The sequence below is a fragment of the Ovis aries genome, chromosome 17 (genome assembly GCF_016772045.2).
Source record: "Ovis aries strain OAR_USU_Benz2616 breed Rambouillet chromosome 17, ARS-UI_Ramb_v3.0, whole genome shotgun sequence".
Classification (NCBI taxonomy): domain Eukaryota; kingdom Metazoa; phylum Chordata; class Mammalia; order Artiodactyla; family Bovidae; genus Ovis; species Ovis aries.
The window spans coordinates 63,066,845-63,086,042 of NC_056070.1; the positions used below are offsets into that span (position 1 = coordinate 63,066,845).

General features: G+C 49.9%; 1 protein-coding gene across 1 annotated transcript; it reads left to right on the plus strand.

Annotated features, from left to right (window-relative positions):
- Window positions 1–293: 293 nt before the first annotated feature.
- Window positions 294–15,437, plus strand: MLEC (malectin). The gene is made up of 5 exons (XM_015101677.3): window positions 294–640; window positions 6,834–7,012; window positions 8,027–8,203; window positions 8,321–8,378; window positions 9,854–15,437. Exons 1-5 carry the CDS (start codon window positions 433–435, stop codon window positions 10,081–10,083), a joined length of 852 nt encoding a protein of 283 aa, XP_014957163.2. The 5' UTR covers window positions 294–432; the 3' UTR covers window positions 10,084–15,437.
- Window positions 15,438–19,198: the final 3,761 nt, after the last annotated feature.

A 19,198-nucleotide genomic window follows, 5' to 3' on the forward strand; every position in this document is an offset into this window, starting at 1 on the left:
TCAGCTGCGGGATTCCGGGGCCGCCTGGGCGCTGCACCCCGCCACTTCCGCATTGAACCGCCGCTTCAACCGAACTCCCAGCCTCGGCGCGCGCTCCCTCTCATGCCTGATGGTTGGGCCGGCGCCTGAGAGTAGCCACGCCCTCTCCCGCTCCTGGCAGCCAATGGGCGGGAGCCTCCCGGCGGGGTGGTGGGTAATTAATGAGGACCGGGCGCTGATTGGTTACAGGGTCGTGGCCGGGGGCTGGGCGGTGGGGTAGGTTGTTCCTAAGGTGGGAGGCGGCACCCGTGGCTGAGAAGGAGGCCTGAGAGCGACATGTCCCCGGCGGCTGAGGCACAGCGGCCCGTGGCGCTGTTTTTCTGAGTCCGGGGCGGCCTGGCGGCCGGCTGAGGAGAAGACTCGGCGGAGGCTGCCCCCGCTGTGAAGGCCGCCATGCCAGGCGTTCGGGCGGTTGAGGGAGCCGCCGTGGCGCTCCTGCGACTGCTGCTTCTGCTGCTGCCGGCGCTCGGCGTGGTCCGCTTGGCGGGGGCCGGGCTGCCCGAGAGCGTGATTTGGGCCGTCAACGCGGGCGGGGAGGCGCATGTGGACGTGCACGGGATCCACTTCCGCAAGGACCCTTTGGAAGGCCGGGTGGGCCGAGGTGAGAGCCCCTCCGCCGAGCCGCGGGATCCCGGGCCTGCCGTGCCGGGCGCAGCGCGCCGAGGGCTGCGGGCCCCGAACCCCTTCCTCGACCCCGGGGCCACGTCTCTGGAGCGAAATTTCTCTTTACAGTTTCCTCGGGGACCCGATCAGAGCCTAGAGACTGGCACTGGCTCGAAGCAACCAAGAGCCATCGAGGCAGAGAGTTGGCGAGAAGTTACATTTGGACCTCGCATCTTGTATTTTCTTAACCCCTCACCTCCAACCGCGCTGGGAAAGTAAAGTCGGGGACGGCCTATTGCCACCTCGAGGCCTCACGGGTTTTTCGGTTTTCTCTGTTCCTGGCCTGATGGTTCTGTTCTCCAGTCAGTTTCTGGTAGATTTCTGCCGACCCAGAAATCGGCCGCTCTTTTTACCCTCTCTGCAGGAGCGGGGCTTGATTCTTAGCCAGAATGGAAAGGAATCTTCGAAGAGGATGGGCCAGGAAAGTTTGATGGTAGCCTCCTCCCCCGCCCTACCCCCTTTTGGAGCGGGGCATATGTGTGCTTAAAAGTAGAAGCTTTAAGGCCCTTCCCAGAGGGTGGTTATGTCGCCAGCCCTACTGCACATGGGGCTGGTGGTGTGTCAGTAGCGTAAGGTCTGAATATTCTGTGCGGAGAGCCTACCCCTCAGGGGTCCTGAGAGGTGTGATTCCAGGTTATGGGAAAATTGCTTTTGGCTTAACTGATTGAGCAACAGTAGTTTTGCAAGAGCGGCACAGTTCTCAGCGTAAGAATTGCTGGCGGAGCTAGTTAAAAATACAAATTCTAGACCTGTGGATTAAACCCAGGTTTCTGCACCCCTGGGGCTTCTGATATAGGTCATCTGCAGACCACTCTTTGGGAAAATCTAGACTTTGTTTCTTCTGTTCCTAGGATTGGAAAACAGGTTTAAGAAGGAAGTTCCCTGCTTCATGTGTTGGAAGGAGATTTTTGCTGTCGGCTGGGTTCAGAGGCTGCCAGCTTGGCAACAGGCCATCTCCAGAAAAGTAGGAAACAGACTTTCTCACTCTTTTTTCCACGATGCCCAGATTTGACTCTTGCCTTTCCTAAAAGGTTTAACTTGGTTCTTCCAACCAAATTAATTGCCCTGGCCTGCCTGGAATTTGTTGTATTGGGGGGAGTTTATTGCTTCCATAGACGTGGGGGTGTTGGGACATAGAGCAGTTTTCCAAAGCTCCACGTTTGTCTTCAGTTTAGCTCTGGAATTTATTTAGCCCTGGCATGTAGGTCTCAGTAGCGTGGGTTCAGCTGAGTCAGGGCCCTGGTCTTCAGCAGCCGTCACAGCAGCCAAAGGCTACTTAATAGCAGGAGGTGGTTGTTATCTTCAGCCTGGACCCTTCCTCTTTCTTCATGGGTGTGGGCAGGGCGGAAGAAGCCCTTGAGGAAATTAGAGACCGTTTGTGGACTTCGCCTCTAGAGATAGCTGTGGTGAGGCCATGTACAGATGGTTCCTTTTCAATTAACAAATACCAGGCTTTTCATAGGTGACCTTATTCTCTTTGGTCCCTAGTGCAGAGGAGGGAGCTGAGACCACACAGGTATAGTCCCCAGCTACTTTACTTCCCTTATTCAGAAATCCTGGTTTTCATTTGCTGGTACCAGTGGATTTGGTTTTTTTTTTTTTTTGAGTCTTCTCAGTAGTCAGCCAGGCTCTCTGTCCTTGGGTTACTGGGTCATAGTTGCAGTGCCTTTGGAAGAATTTATTGTAGCAGGTAAAAGTGTGCGACTTACCATATTACCAAAGCCCTCACTTGTTCTGGAATTCTGGCTGGAACCCTGGCACTCTAAATGGAGGTTCCCTTCTCCACTCTGGTAGTCCACTTGGGTATGAATTGCAGCAGTGTTAATGGTTGAATGAGGGTGGAGGGTGGTTGTCAGCCTTTAGGTTGTAGCTTGAGCCAGCCAGTTGCAACGTTGCACTTGGAGGGCTCCTGAGAGCAGCATTTTGCTGGCTGTAGGTCGGGCTGAGAAGTGATTAGTCTTTCTCTCTCAGAAAGCAGCTCTTTAGATTCTTTCTGTGCAGGGGAGTCAGTACCATGAAGGGAAGTGCAGCTGCTGCTTCTGTTTGGATAAGGATGTGCCAAGTATTTGGAGACCCTCGCCGCCCCCCACCGCTGCTAGCTGCTATTTACAATAATTTCTGTTGGAGCTGACCGACTTTATTTCTTTTCCACATGCCTGTGATGTTTCCAGCACCCGAGGAAAGTCCATTTTCGTGTTTAATGAATTCAGGTGTTTGTTGCCAAGTTAATCCAGATAAGAGTTTAGCCTGCTTTTGAACTTGCTGTCTCTCTATAGTGTCTTTGTAGTTTGGTGTTCTCGGAAACTGTGAGTGGCCCAAGGCACCTAGTGGGTTTTGCTTTCAAAGGCACTTCACATTGTGTATTGAATTTCATTTCTGCCTTGAGGATTGCTAGTGCTCGTAGAAGATGCTGAAAGCCTGGGAAAGGCTTTTTTCAACCTGTGTGCTTCAGCAGACAGAGGTACCACTATGAAGAGTGATTCAGAAGCGCTCTGTGTGGGATTCTGGCGTGCTCTGCATCCTAGGTTCTTCGTAACTTGCTCTCTGTGGGTTCTTCTTGACTCTGATGGAAAAGACTTGGTTATTTGGCCTGAGGGCATAGAGGTTGGCTCGCTTTTAGGAAAAAGGCTATTTCTTCTTCATAGAAAGATGCCCGCTAATTAATTGTATGGCCTTGATGAATTTGCGTTCCCTCTCTGAACCTTGTTTTCCTTCTTCATAAAACTTGTCATGCTTTAGGAATCAGTGACATGAGTCTGAAAATTCTCCTGTGCAGTAGGTTCAAGTGTCTGTCTTTTTCTTTGCTTGAAAATCTTTTACAAGGAATTACAAGTGGAACAGAACGTGGCTCTGGAGGGGGAAAAGCTGGCCAGGGGTCTGAGCCCGTTGGATTACTAATTCTCTAGACCTAAGGAAGACCCTGCTGGGGCTTCCCTGGTGGCAGTGGTAAGGAATCTGCCTGCTAATGCAGGAGATGGAGGTTCGATTACTGGATCGGGAAGATCCCCTGGAGAAGGAAATGGCACCCCATTCCAGTATTCTTGCCTGGGAAATTCCATGGACAGAGGAACCTGGTGGGCTACAGTCCATGAGGTTGCAAAAGATCCAGACAGGACTGAGCAATTAAAGAACAACAAAGAAGACTCTTCCCTTTTGGCTGGGGAAGGATTTGGCTTTGGGGAAATAAGAGCTTGAAAGATAATGTGAGAGAGACACTGCTACTTCTGATTTGTGTAAGGCCAAGGGATTTGTTTAAAATTTTCTTCCTAAACTGCTTCCTTGGTGGCTCAGACGGTTAAGAATCTGCCTGCAGTGGAGAGACTTGGGTTCGATCCCTGGGTTGGGAAGATCCCCTGGAGAAGGAAATGCAACCCACTCCAGTATTCTTGCCTGGAGAATCCCATGGACAGAGGAACCTGGCAGGCTACAGTCTGGGGTCACAAAGAGTCAGACATGACTGGATGACTGACACTTTCATATACTGCTACATAAGAGGCCAGTTTCATTTGCAGGCCCTCCTAGGAGCAGTTCACTGGCAGAGAATTTAGGTAGATGATAGCCCGTTTTCCAGATGAAAAAACACCTAGAGACAACAGCATGTTCTGTATCACACAGTAGGTAGCAGAGCCAGAATTCAGATCCAGGCCCATCTTCCCCGCAAACCTGGACTGAATTTTTCAGGTAGCCTGGTGACTCCATCGTCTAGAGCTAAGAAGCTGTGGGCAGAGTGTGGACTCTCTGGCCCCCTTCCATCTTTGGTTAACTGTCCCACCTCTGTCGGGCTAACTTGAAATTTTAATTCCAGCTGCCGTTGTGTGCTCCCCATGTTCACTTCACTGTTACGGTAGCCATGAAGGCATAAAGGCTCAGAGGGGATGTTGCTATTGTCTCTCTTGAGACTTGGGCAAATTCAGCTTTGCATGTGGCAAATTTCATGGGTAAGCCACTTGGAAAAGCTTTTAAAGGTAATTCCAAGGTTGTTGACTAGTTTTTTGCTCACACAGCTGAGTTTTCTTAGCTGTGAGACTGAGACTGCCACAGATTATGTTACCGTCAGTGTCTCACTTTTTCCATGCTGGAAGGGGGGAGAATAGACTCTCCACACATGCATGAGATTTTCTGTGTCTCCGAAAAGCAAATCGAGTGACCATTCCAAATTTGTAAGGATCACGGTCCTTGTGAAAGAGGGAGATTCTTAGAACTCAGTTGGAAGAGGATTGGCAATCTTTACATCTTTATAGGTTTGTGGTCTGAGCCTGGGGGATGGATCTGGGGCAGTTGGCAGCGCATCCTTTGTAGAGCTACTCAGCACCCCCCGCCCCTTTGATTTTCAAGGAGAAATAGGAAGAAAAAATGTCTGGAGACAAAAGTGCAATGAGTTTCCTGTTCATTGTCTCATCAGTCCATCTGATCTGGCTGCTATTCACTTACAGGAACTGTTAACAGTTCTGTTTATTTTTCTGGAAGGCTTGACCTCAGCCACTGGATCTTCTAGTTACTCTTTTACCTCCCGTGGAGATAAAAGATCCTGTCTCTTGGAGTCTCGGAAGATAAAGCTGCCAGGGTGACAGCTCTCAAACATCACCCTGGGGATCCAGGTGCCAGATGTCTTCAGAGCCACCTTGTGAAATTGGAAGGTGGTCTTGACATCTTAGCTCCAAGACTCCTCCTCCCAGGTGGAGGAGAGACTAGGCCCGTGAACCAAAATCACTGCCAAGTCTGTGGTTTGGAAAGTAGATGGATAGCACTCTGGAAGGCATAGCTGTTCACCTCTGGGCCCTGAGTGTGGAATCATCTTTGAGGAAGGACCCGGTTTTCATTTGTTGTGTGGGAGAAAGAAAAACATACACAGAATCATCTTGTAAGATTGGGAGCAGGCTGAGGGCAGTAGAGGATTTTGGCTTTTCTGATACCCACCCATAAGTAAAAACTTTATTTTTACTCTGCCCTCTTCCTCATCTGTTTAAAATGGGAAAAGTGGCTCAGTGGTAAAAAATCAGCCCACCAGTGGAGAAGCAGGTTCAATCCCTGGGTTGGGAAGAGCCTCTGGAGGAGGAAATGGCAACCCACTCCAGTATTCTTACCTGGACAGAGAGGAGCCTGGCGGGCTAGAGTCCATGGGGTTGCAAAGAGTCAGACACGACTGAGTGTCAGAGCACACACATGCATGGATTCCTCATGCCTGAAATGGGGAAAATGGCTCCTTCTGGACCTGGGAATCTGAGGCCAGAGGTGCGACGGGACCATGGACCATTTTCCTTCCCTGCTAGGATGGCTCTGGCCCTGTGGAGAGGGGCGTGTGACTTGACTGTGCTGCGGGCATCTCCTTTGTTGCCATTTGTTTGTTCAGTGGATCACACTGAGCGCGCTGATGAACGTGCCCAGGACAATGTTAGGTGCTGGGGATACAGTGGGAATCTTGTTTCTTCTTTCAGTTTGTCTGGGGGAATGTTGGAGACCACGGGTGAGGTTGAGTTCTGTGAGTCTGTGGAAAGTAAGGTGTTAGACCCAGAGGAAATTAGAGAGCATCACATCCTCTTTTTAACGACCTTGTTGCTTTTGACCAGCCCTGGAACTTTTTGAATGAAAACGTTGTAAAAAGCAACGAAAGCTTGTTTCTTATTTGCAGTAAAGACAATGAAGAATGACTTTCCTAACAGATATCCTGTTTTTTTACTTAGACTGAGCTCTTCCAAATGAGGGGAAAAAAATTCTTTGAACTTAATCATCTTGCAGTGTTCCTGGCCATCCCTCTGCTTTTACGAGGTTTCTCTGAAGCCCAGCAGCTGTAGGGCAGTGCTTTGTTGTAATAATGAGTTAGACTTGTTCCATTCCCACCACTCTGGATATAGCTGGGGAAAAGTCAATTTCACGAATGTTTGAAAGTTTTGCTGTGAGGGTGATGGGAGCTTGTTGGGGGTGATTTCTGTGTTGGTTTCTTTCATTTTACTCTTCCTTGGTAACAGCTACCTGACTCCTGCCTTTGTGGCTGGTCTCTTTGGAGCCAGGTGCAGTAGGGGAGGGTTATTAGCTTTGCCCAGGGAAACGCCCCTGGCCATTCTGGGGTCTCCACTCTGCTTTTGTGTTTGTTTGGCCTCTGATGTGGTTTCTCTTGTGTCTTTTGTCACCAGCCTCTGACTATGGCATGAAGCTGCCAATCCTGCGTTCCAACCCAGAGGACCAGATCCTGTATCAGACGGAGAGGTACAATGAGGAGACCTTTGGCTACGAAGTGCCCATCAAGGAGGAGGGGGACTACGTGCTGGTGCTGAAGTTTGCTGAGGTCTACTTTGCCCAGTCCCAGCAGAAGGTGAGGCGGCTCAGGCCCCCACTTGACCCGTGGTACCTCGGCACTCTGGGAGAAAGCTCCCAGAGAATGTGGGTGCTTAGGAGGGGGGAATAATTGAAGTTTGAGGAAAAGCTGGGTTTTCTTTTTTAAGGTCACGCCACGCAGCTTGTGGGATCTCGGTTCCCTAACCAAGGACTGAACCCCAGTGAAAGCCCAGAATCCTAACCACTAGGCCACCAGGAAACTCCCAAAGCTGGGTTCTTCTTGCCCAGCTGTATCCCGTAACTATGAGGCTGCATTTGCCTTGGGGTGACAGAAAGACCCTGATGCTGGGAAAAATTGAAGGCAGGAGGAGAAGGGGACGACAGAGGATGAGATGGTTGGATGGCATCACCAATGCGATGGACATGAATTTGAGCAAACTCCGGGAGTTGGTGATAGACAGGGAAGCCTGGCGTGCTGCAGTCCATGGGGTTGCAAAGAGTCAGACACGAGTGAGCGACTGAACTGAACTGACAGAAAGCAATGCCGGAATCCTAGATCTTAGCAATTAACTAATCTTCCTAAGGTCCTCCTGGTTATAACCTCTCCCTTCTTGGTTGTCTGCACCTTCTTGTTTTTCGCCGTGGTATTTTCCTGTTCCTTCTTCTGACTTGCCTTCTTTCCGCCTTGAGCTTTTTGTTTGCACTCTTTGTTCCCAGTTAGCAACCTTGACAGTGAAGGAATGTGCCTTTGGTTCGGCTCAGGTAGAGGTCTCTCGCCACCCTGAAGTCTATCCAGCCCTGCCTGTCATTCCTTGAATTACTTTTGAACCTGAAGCCCAGGCGGGTGCCTAATGTCCAGCTGCTGAAGGCGTGTGAAGCAGATGCTTTTTTGTTTGTCTGTTTTGGCTGTCTTGAGTGGCACGGAGAACGTGCCCTACCAGGGATCGAACCTACAACCTGTAGGTTAGAAGCGCAGAGCATTAACCACTGGACCCCCAGGGAAGTCTGAAGCAGGTGGTTTTGACGCTGTCTCCTTGTCTCATCTTGGCAGGTATTTGACGTGCGGTTGAATGGCCACGTGGTGGTGAAGGACCTGGATATCTTTGATCGCGTAGGGCACAGTACTGCCCACGATGAGATCATCCCCATGAGCATCCGGAAGGGGAAGCTGAGCGTCCAGGGTGAGGTGTCCACCTTCACAGGCAAACTCTACATCGAGTTTGTCAAGGTAATGCTCCCTCTCTGCCTCCTTGCAGCCGAGGACGAGCTCAAAAGGATGGGTGCCAGGGGCAGGGGGAAGCTGTTTGCTGCTGTGTAGGGGTGACCGCTGTTTCCCTTATTTTAGGGATACTATGACAACCCCAAAGTCTGTGCACTCTACATCATGGCTGGGACAGTGGATGGTAAGTTGTATTTCTGGTCTGCTTTTTTAAAAATTATTTATTTTTGGCCGTGTTGGCTCTTCATTGTGGTGCGGGGTTTTCTCTAGTTGCAGCAAGCAGAGGCTTCTCTCTAGTTGTGGTATGGAGGCTCCTCATTGTGGTGGCTTCTGTTTTATGGAGCACAGTCTCAGGTACTCAGGCTTCAGCAGTTGCAGCCCAGGTGGGCTCAGTAGCCGTGGCTCCTGGGCTCTCGGACGCAGGCTCAGTAGCCGTGGCGCAGGGGCTTAGTTGTTCCCCAGCACTTGGGATCTTCCTGGACCAGGGATCAAACCCATGTCTCCTGCATTGGCAGGTAGATTTCTCTACACTGAGCCACCTGGGAAGCTCCTCTGATGTGCTTTTTGACGTGGGCTGAAGGATATGATTGAGGGAACTGCTAGAGGTGATTTAGCTGATCACTGTTTGGAAAACACTAACACTTAAAGCCTTAATATGAGGAACCCAGAGTCAAGTAGCTTGGGCTGAAGTGTAGCAAGCATAGTGCTAGCCCTAAGCTTTGCAGCAGGGTCTGTGTTCAAATCTTCCTGTCACCATTTAATCAGTGAATTAGTTTTAGACAAAAGTCCTTTTAACTGCTCTGTAAATTGGGACTACGGGTGTGCCCTGACCCTTGTAGTCATTTGGAATTGCCTAAACCTCACCCTTATTCTGTTTCTTTGACATCTGTGAATGAGGTGCAGGGCAGGTAGGTAGAAAGAAGAAAAAGGCAGAGGAAGGGCCCTGAGTGTTTGGTGTGCTCTAAAAGCACAGTGTCTCTGGGCTGCACTGAGCAGAAGTTCACTTAATGTCTCCTTGTTCCTGGGATCCAGCCCAAAAGTGCATCTCTTTCTTGGGGTTGCAGGTCCTGGCTGCCAGCTTTCCCAGGCTGGTTTTTGCCGAGAAGGCGTCGGTCTCAGTGACTTTGCTCCCCCATCCCACCTCCATACCTTTCCCCACCTCTTCTGGAGGCACATCCCAGAGGATGTCTTACTCCCAGACTGATGGGTGAAACAGAACCCCTTGGGAGGGGACAGTGACCAGAGCGGGAGGGTGTGCAGAGAGCCCAGAACTCCATGGGCCAGCTTTTCCTCGGTGGCTGTGTGCATCAGAAGGGAATGTGGGGTTGGAGGAGGGAGCAAAGATTTGAAAAGGTTAAGCTTGGGGTGTTGGGTCAGTGTCCTCATCCAGTCTGGTTCTCTCCAGGCTTTAAAGAAGTAGGACAGGGAAGGGAGACAGGAAGCCTCTCAGGGTGCAAGACTTCTACTCCGTTTTAGTTAAGTCTCAGAAAGACCCATGTTTGCAGCGATCTGCTCTTCTCCAGGCTTGAAGCTGGGGCTGCTCCTTCCTGTGGATCCTGCTTTAGGTCATAGGGTCTCTTGTGGCTCATTTACTTCCCTTAAGGGCCTCATTTAAATGCTGTGAGTCTTACTTAAAAGGTGTTCTTGTTCTCGTGTCAGATGTACCAAAGCTGCAGCCTCATCCAGGACTGGAAAAGAAAGAAGAGGAGGAGGAGGAAGAAGAATACGATGAAGGGTCTAATCTCAAGAGACAGACCAATAAGAACCGAGTGCAGTCGGGCCCCCGCACGCCCAACCCCTACGCCTCGGACAACAGCAGCCTCATGTTTCCCATCCTGGTGGCCTTCGGAGTCTTCATTCCAACCCTCTTCTGCCTCTGCCGGTTGTGAGAACCAATCACCATCCTGAACAGGTGGAGGAGTGTGGGAAAGAAACCGAACGTGTTGGTTTGGGTTTCTGTATTTTTTATAGTGATTAACAAAAGCAAATGAGAACACACACACACACACACACACACACACACACAATTAAAGGAGATGAAAAGAGGCAGAGTGACTAGAGAGCAGTCCTCGTCCACCACCTGGTCCCAGACCTGCTCTAGTCCTCGTCCTCTCCCTGGGGCAGCCCCCAGCTATCTCTTTCCTCCCTAGGGTGTGTAGGGTAAACTGGATCCCACCTGGCCAAGGGTCTTCGTCCAGTGGAAGGGACTCTGAACTCAGAGCCGACCTGGTTCCTTTTTTTTAGGTTAGAAATTAACAGCAGGGAAATACAATCTTCTTACTCCAGAAGACCAGCGCTGGGAGTTGGGTATGTTCTGAAGTGACGTCCAGAGAAGTTTTCAGACGTCCTGGGATTCCAAGTGGGTGTGTGGTCTGTGTGTGTGTGTGTGTGTGTGTGTGTGTGTGAAGGTGTATAATTTGTATGATAAGACAAAAACGGAAGGGGGATTCAAAAGAAGAAAAGTCGATACTTCCTTACACGGAAGCCTGTCTGGTTTTAGCCCAGTGACGGTTCCACCTTAAGTGTTTGAGCTTTGTCATCGCTTGTCTCCCTGACACGCGCCAGTTAGAGGACTGTCTGGTATCCAAGACGATTCGTTTCTATCAGGTCCTCGAGTTGCCTATGACTTCTTACCACAGCAGATCATTTTGATTTCAGTGCCTGTTGGGGACTTGGTTTCCTCTCTCTCTCTTATTTTTCTGAATCTGGCTCATTTGGAAATCTCTTCTCGCTCTCTCTCAACCATCCTGCTAAGTTATTGCCAAGAAGGGAAGGAGACATTGGGGATCTGGAGTTCCCTCTGCTTGAATGTCTTCTCCTTCACCACCTCACCTTACTGGTACCTCCCTCCCTGGATCTCTGAGCCAGCAGCCAGGAGGACCTGACCGAGCAGCTCTGTTACTGGCCCCTTTGTAGGGGCTCGCTGCCAGGGGACACAGAGGCTTTCCAGCCTGCAGACACAGAACACTTGACCTTAAAAGTCTCTTCTAGTCTTTGGATTGGAAAAGGCTTACGTTAGCATAACTTAAGAGCAACCTCAGAGACCTGAGCCCTACTAAGTGACTGACCACTGTTGAAAGTATCCAGTATCCGACGTTCATTGATTCCCTCCTCATCCTACGTCACGGTTCAGCCAGTTTTGGTTTAAGGCTAGAGCTGCCCAAGGAGCTAGACTGATTGTATCTGGCCCAATGACGCCTCTCACTGACCTTACAAGTGCGCCCTTATGACCTTTCATTTCCCTGTCCAGGTCGCTGCCAAGTTCTTGGTGTGATGGGGCAGGAAGGCTACCAGGCAGCCCTAGTCCTGGCAGCCCCGGATATGTCTGTCTTGAATTCCCTGTGAAAATTTTCTGCGGGAAGTGAGGCTCCCTGTTACCCTCCTTTCTGATCCCAGTCATCCTTTTCCCCATTAGGGGAGCAGTGAGCTGGGACCCAGCCAAGCTACAAGGAGTTTTGTGGCTGGAGAGCCGCAGGATGAGCTGCTGCTGGGGCTGGAACAGCACAAACTCTCAGGCCAGGCCCATCTTTAGAACCTGTTGAATTTTGAGTTTGTCTGGTTTCCAAGAGCTCTGCGTATTTGAACTGCTAGTTTTGGGACAAAGGAAGTAGCCCCTGGGCTCCTGTCCTGGGTTTTGGGTTCTGACCGAAGTTACTCCAGGTCCTCCTTGAGTCCTCCGAGAGAGTCAAAGCCCGTCATTTCAGCTGCGACTTAGACGTCCGTGCTCAGGCAAGAGTCAGGCAGCTGGGTCGCTGCGTCCTGAAGCTATGACTAGAGGCGCACTTGGAGTGCTTCACAAAGCCTCCTGCGTTTCGGGGGACGTCCTGAAGCCTCTGTCCTGGGGACCGCCTGCCTGGGGCAGTGGGCGTCCTGACGGTGGCTTGGATTCCCGTCCCATCGCCGCTCTCCTGAGGCCACTGCCCACGGGGTAAACAGGATGCAGGAGGGCTTGTGGCCGCCATCTTGCCTTGTCCATTCGTTTGCTGGGCCTCTCCGAGGAAGGAGGCTCCCCGCCTCCTCACCTCAACCCTTCCCTCCAGTGACTCAGAGTCTCAGAAGGAAACCCTGACTCCTGGGGCCATTTCCTCATGGTACTGTAAGCCAAGCAGCCTCGCTTCTGCCTCTGTTTCCCAGCCCACCCTTTCCCTGAGCTCAAGGACAGGGATGGGCGCTTTCCTCTTTGGTCGTGTCTGAAAGGAAGGAACAGCTTTCTGTGGCTCATAAAAGCTAAAGGGGAAGTGAGGAAACAGGAAGAAGTATGGCGGGGGCGGGGGTCAAGTCCCCTGTAGCCAAGCCCACCCAGCTCTCAGAGCCGCCCAGGGCTGGTCACGGTTGGCTTGGGATGCTGAACTTGAAAGCTTTTTGGTTTGTTTGTTTGTTTGTTTTTTTGCTCCTTCAAGATGTTATAGGTACATGAAGTTTAGGTTAAAGGGGTGGGAATGGGGTACTGTTTATTTTTATTTTTTGTTTAGTGCGTGTCAAGAATTACTCTGTTGTTTATCCTTTGCTCTTTGCACTGTTTGTCCCCTCGTCTGTGTCTTGAGCTGGTGCTAGGGCTGAGAGTCTGCGCGGTAGGGGAGTTGCTGGCTGGGGCTGGGGAGGTGAGAAGTCAGGCCCATTAGAGGTGGGAAAGGAAAGGCCTCGACTTTTCTCTACGAGATCCACCCTCTGTCCGAGCTTCTGAGATCCTCCTCAGCCCAGCTGGCCAAAGCCAAGAGCAAACGCTAACTGAGATGAAACTCCTGGTGCCCGAAGTGTGGCTCAGGTCCAGTTTCCAGTTGGACAGGGCACAGATGTCCGTGGGAGGTGGGCTGATCCTGCAGTGTAGCCCTGATTGGGGTCAGGGACCAGCTGACCTCCAATCAGACTTTTAGGGGGCTTCACTCAACGCTGATGGGAACATCATGCCAGGAAACAATCTGTGGGACCCATGTACCCTAAACCAAATATGTTGTTCTGGGGGGAAGAAAAAGAAAAAACCTGTATGACCGAGAAGAAGCTGCTCAATGTTTACCTTGCATTTCGGTGACTTGAAAGATGGTTCTCTTTGTTTCGGTGGTATTAGACTCGCAGGAGGACCACAGGGCCTGCAGGCCCACCTGTCGTCGCTTGGAGAGTGTGATCTTGTTTTCCCATTCCCACCATTTGCCTAAGAGATACTGGCCCGAAATTGAAGGATCATATTAGAAGTCACTTAGGCTTTGAAGAGATGGGGTAAAGTGTTTGAGTTACGTTAACCGCCCCCTTTCTGTTCCTGGGGACTGTTTAATCCAGTTTTAGAATCGCATTGTGACTTCTTTTCTTTTTGGAGAAGCTTCTGTTTTAAGGAATTTCTCACCCTTCACATCCTGCTTCTGCCCTCTCCTGGGAAGGCCTGGCCATGGCTTTTAGGATCTGAGTTGAACTTCGGAAAGCAGCAGCAGTATTTTCCCTTTCCTAGCACTTACGCTCCACTCCCTAGAAATGGGCTCACCTTGGGAAGCCCAGGGGGAGAATCAGCGGGTTCTCCATCCTCCCTGGGGGTTGGGGAAGGACCCACCTGGTCAGCACAGTGCCTTTTCCTCTCCTGCTCTGAGCCAGGATGGGTGTTCCCACGAGATTCAGGTCTGGGCAGGAGGTCCCACTGTTCCTGCTGTGGGGCTGCCTCCCCGTCCCTTCCCTCCCTTCCCCTTTGCTGGCCGGCTCTGACCTAGTCCAGGTGTCTTCTTGCCTCGGGGAGCCTTAATGGCATCAAGTGGCAACATATAATGCTGTGCTCCACGCCTCTCCAGAAAGACTTAGAAGAGCAGATGAGCTTTCCAGAATGAGAGACTAATAAGAGATACTTCTGTGTCACAAAAACAAGGTGGGAGGGAGGGAAAGCTTAGGGCCTCCTTCTGCTGTGACCCTGGGAAAGGAGCCTAAGGGATGGTGCAGAAGTAGAACCAGAGACACCCGGGCTCCATTCAGAAACCAGAGAAGGAATCTGCTCTTCTGTGGGAAGAGACGAGTAGGGATGAAAGAGCTCTAAGAAAATTGCAAAGAAGCCTTAACGGTCAAGCTTCTGGGAGATCGGAGTCGTTTCTCCCTTTCAGTCCGAGCTAGGGCTCCTTCTGTATTTAGACCTCTCCTGGGGCAAGAGGGCTAGATTTCCTCGATCTGTTACAAGACTAGGTTGGCACCAATGGGTCCACTGCCCAGAGCGGGTGGTTTCTTCTCTGTTAACGTGGGTGGCTCACTGCCTATCTGGTGTGTCCTTGCCTAGCAGCCTTTGGCTAGATGGCTTTCAGCTGCCAGACCACTTGGATAAGGGCAGGCAATTTGGGGCCTGGCCGGGTTGGCAGGGAAAGAACAAGATAGATCTCTTAGGACGGGTTCCCCGCTCCTGCCCCCGCCCCCTAGGAGTATAAAAACAAGGAGCCAGGATGGTGCTGGCAGCCAGGGAAACAGTAGTGCCTGATGGAGTTGGCAGAGAGGCCCTTGGCACCTCTTGCATCCAGGCAGTCTTGTGAGACGAGGGAACGCAGCACCAGGAAAAGCAGGACTCCGTTCTCACCTCTATTTTGAGCTTCAGGCCTTTATTTCAGTACAAGGAAAAACAACAACAATGAAGTGCGCTTTCCGTCCTTTCAAAGGACAACTGTCACGAAAAGAGGGCTGAGTTGCCAGGTGGGAGAGGGGAGTTGGCAGGGCCAGGCGGGAGGACAGATCCGGTAGTGAGACACCCTTGACTCCTCTCTTCCCTGGTGCGTCGTGATCCAGGGAATGAAAAGAAATTGGACCCTGGATCAGTCCCCTCTGAGGATTTTCCTTCCCCCAAGCGCTCCCACGCTTGGACCAGCTGTCCCTTCAGAGCTCAGGGCAGCCTCTTCAACCGTCATTGGCCTAAGCTGGGCTTGTCAGGACACCAGCCTGCCCCTCTTGGTCGGTCGATTCTGTACTAAGTGCTGGAGCCAGTGTCTGGTTCATGGTAGCCCTCGTAGCTCCTATTCTAAATGCCCATCCTCTCCCTGCGGAGGCCAAACCTGCTCTGTCTGTAGCCACAACACACATTTATAGCGACACAGCGGGGTGTGACTGAGGAGCTTTGAACCTGGCTGGCCCGGGAAAGCTGCCGGGGTGCACAGAGCTGTCTTGGGGTGTCTCCATCTGCCCCTACCCCTCCCATGCCCCAACCCAACTCCCACCAAAAAGTGGAAAAAAAAAATCAGGATGTTTTTCACTGTCCATTGCTTTGTGTTTTAATAAACAATTTGCAGTGACACTCTGTGTTGGGATTGAGTTTGAACTTGATCGCAAAGAAGTGAGGTAGAGACCCAGGGGTTCTTTTGGCTGCAAAGAGTTCTCCTGTGATGTGTCAGGGAGCTTTCTTTTCTCTTCACCAGGATGTTTGGCTAAGGGAACGAAGTTTTGTAAAATGCCGCTGGGCCTTTTCAACTGGCAGCAGCTCTCTCAAGGAAGAATAAACAATTATTTTGTTTTGTTTCCACTTTCACTGGAACACCAGGCTGGGACTCTCACTTCCAAGACACACTGAGCCCGTTGCTTCCTCCCCTCCAGTTTTCCCCTCAACTTCCACAGTAACCCGTGGACAGACTCAGCTGTGAGACAGTTTTCTCTGCTTTCTCTTCTGCTGGTGTGCTGTCAGTGTTGACAAGCTCAGAAACACGAAGCTCAAAAAACCTTCAGAAATTTACCCCAGACTAGCCAGTAAATGGTCAAGCAAGGATTGAAACCCAGTCTGTCTGGCTGCAAAGCCCATGATCTTGCTAAGGCTATAGGAATGATTGTTACAGATACCTTTGACTGAGCCTTTGAAATGGGCCTGGCAGAAGGCCCAGCACTTCCACAGATGTTAATCTGTTTAATCTTCAACAAACGAGTTGGTATTCACCTTTAAGAGGTGAAGTGACTTGCCGAAGTTCACAAAGCCAGCAAAAGGCAGGGCTGAGTTTTCACACCAAGACTCTCGCTCTTGGCCATGACTCTGGCTTTCCATAACACCCCTCGCCCCTGCCCACCCCTGACGCCATGTTCTGTGATTCTCCAAGCAGGAACCGAGGCTGCTGGTATGGGGAGAGGGAGGGAGAGCGTGGCCTGCTTCTCCTCAGTTATCCCTTGAAGGGCAGAATTCAGCGCTCGGCTCCAAGAATGAAACCACTGTTGATGGAGTCTGTTCTCAGGGCTCAAATAAGCCAGGAGGCCCACAGAGCCTCATTCTTAGCTTGAGCCCACCCATAACTAGAGTTCTTGACTAATTTAGACTTGGCTGTTACTATTTCAAGTAGCTTCGCGTGAGCTGCCAAATGGGGAAGAGACCTGAAGAAGCCCTACTCTAGGGACTCTCAGGGAGGGAAATTGTCTGACCGAAGGTCTTGGGCCAAGTGCCGGGGGTTGGGTTAAACCACTCTTGGGTCCAGATCTTAATCTTGCTAAGGAAATCAGGCTCCCGGTTGGCTGGAGCCGATGTGTTGGACCTTTCTCCATACTTAGTACCCCACGCCCCTCCACCGCCCCCATAGAGGAAGAAAGAAAGAGTTTTTCCAACATTTACTGGCATGCCTGTTGCCATAGCAATAGTGAGAGGTCAAGGCAGAACAGAGGCGAAGCACGGAGGTCTGGAGCAGGCGGCCTCTGCTCTCTAGCAACCAGAAATGGTAGGCACCTCACCGCATTTATTTGACCCAAGAGTCTTAGTTTTGTTTGTTGTTAACCACTTAACATTAGTGAAAAACAATCCCACTTGTTTTTTGGCTTGGGCCTTAAGACTCCTCCTCCTGGGTTTTTTTTTATTTTTTGGCCATGAGGTATGTGGGATCTTAGTTCCCTGACCAGGGTTTGAGCCTGAGCCCCCTGCCTTGGAAGTGCCGAGTCTTAACCACTGGATCACCAGGGAAGCCCCTCTCCTGGGTTTTCTCATGGCTTCTGCTTGACCTCCCATCTGTTGCTTCGGTAAGCCTTGGTCCCCGACGCGCCTCCTTTCTGTGCTGACTTGACTGTTCTCTCAGTCATTGCACTGCGCTCGCCCACCCAGCTCCATGGCTTCTCCCTGCCCAGGGTGCCTGCCTTCAGCAGAGGGGTTGTGGAGAAAGTGGGCGCTTAAATGTATTGCCATAGCGACTGTTCATGAGACACTCCCTGGCACCAGCACAGCGCTTTTCGTTGCTGTTTTCATCTCCTCTCAACCCCAGGAAAGACCAGTCACTGGCCTGACGTGTAAATAAGAAAACAAAGGCTCAAAGGGCATATGTGACCTACCCTGTGTTCTTTTAACATCATGATGTATTACCTTTTTATTTTTTGAGATGGAGTTTATTGTTAAAATTTTTTTTAATTTTTTTAAATTATGAAAGTATGAAAACATTGACAGGAAACTTGGAAAATACAGAACAAGGTTACATATTGTTCTATATATTACAATTATCTTTTTAAGTAGATAAATTTAAGATTTTTAGTTGGTGTTTCAATATCAAACTCAAAAATTAATCGAATGAATATACAGAGAAGTAGAAGGATATAGTAGACTTGAAAAGCACTATGAACCAGTTCCACATAATTGAGATTTTATACAGCATTCAAGTTCCCATAGACTGTAAACCAGGATACACCGGAACATATCCAGGGACATAAAACATGATGTACTGTTTTTAAGAAGGAACCTTTTGAGGGTAGATAACTGAGAAAGCTCGGTGTTGGTTACACAGAGGTTTATTATATTATTATTTCTCTGAAAAAGAAACGTAACCTTTTAAAGCTTAGTGATGCAAAGTGCAAAAGCACATTTAAAAATTTTATATGTGGCACAGGATGTAAAAAAGATTCATCTGTCTTAGCCCTACCTCTCTAATCCCTAGAGAATAAGACACATGTTTATGTTTGGTTTAGATCTTCCATTTTATATGTATTTATATATATTTACATGTACATATACAGTCCATGGAGTCACAAAAAGTCGGACATGACTGAGGTGACTGAACACGCATGCATACACATACTTACATATATATTTATTTTGCACATGTGCAAATGTGCCTTTAGAATTCCATTAAGAAATTACTGAAAACAGTATATGCAAATAGTATATGGTTAAGACTCCTTAATTCCACTGCAGGGACTGCAGGTTTGATCCCTGGTTGGGAAACTAAGATCCTGTGTGCCATGTGGTACAGCCAAAACAAAAACCAAAATCAATATATGCACTTAAAATGTTGAAATTTCTGCCCTCAAGAAGACTACACAAATGTCTGCCCACCAGTCTAATGCTGTATGACTCTGGAATATGCCATGAATCTTTTTTGGAAGCAGGTGGGATAAAAGTAATAAATGAATACTTAAAGAGCCCTTGGCCAGGGAGAGAAGTGACTTGGGTACTAGAGAAATTACTAGTTCTCAGTTTCCCAGACCACAAGGCCCGCCTGCAGTCCCAGCCACGACCTGCGGATTCAATGGATGCCACCTCAGGGAGGCAGCAGGAAGGAGGACTGGACTTCCCTGTCTCAGCAGAAAAAAGCCCTGTGATGTCCTGCTTACCTTGGCTGCACCAGCTCTGGGCCCCACCTGCCTGGCCTGATTTGAGGCTGACTGCCTGGTAACTCTGAGACTGTCCTGGGAAACAGCCACTGGCACACCTCTCACAGGGAAGAAACTAACCCGCTGAAGGAGAGGGACCTGAAGAGGACTGTCGGGACGAAAGGGAGGTCAGCCTCTCTACTCCTGTCTTCCCACGTTCTGGCCCTGGCAGACACGGGGGCTGTTGTTTAATGCAGTAAATCTCTATTTTCCTTTTTCCACCAAACAGAATGAGAAGACGTACTTTTCAAAAAACACTTTTTATTTAAGAGCCTTTTGACATACCTTAGGAAGATTTGGTGAGGAGAGGCTGACTGGAGTTTACAGCCCTGATTTTTCCAACTCCTTTTTAAAAAGGAATAATTACAGATTTCTTTTCTTTCTTTTTGGGGTGCTTGCTATTCTAAAGACAAAATCTTTTTAACCACAGTTTACAGATAGTGATCAGAAAGAGTA

What these genes read in the sequence shown, in the direction of transcription:
- MLEC (XM_015101677.3), top strand. Translation starts at nt 433, where the DNA reads ATGCCAGGCGTTCGGGCGGTTGAGGGAGCCGCCGTGGCGCTCCTGCGA. An exon ending in TCTACATCGAGTTTGTCAAG is followed by an intron (nt 8,204 to 8,320) that starts GTAATGCTCCCT and finishes CCCTTATTTTAG; the next exon opens with GGATACTATGACAACCCCAA. An exon ending in CATGGCTGGGACAGTGGATG is followed by an intron (nt 8,379 to 9,853) that starts GTAAGTTGTATT and finishes TTCTCGTGTCAG; the next exon opens with ATGTACCAAAGCTGCAGCCT.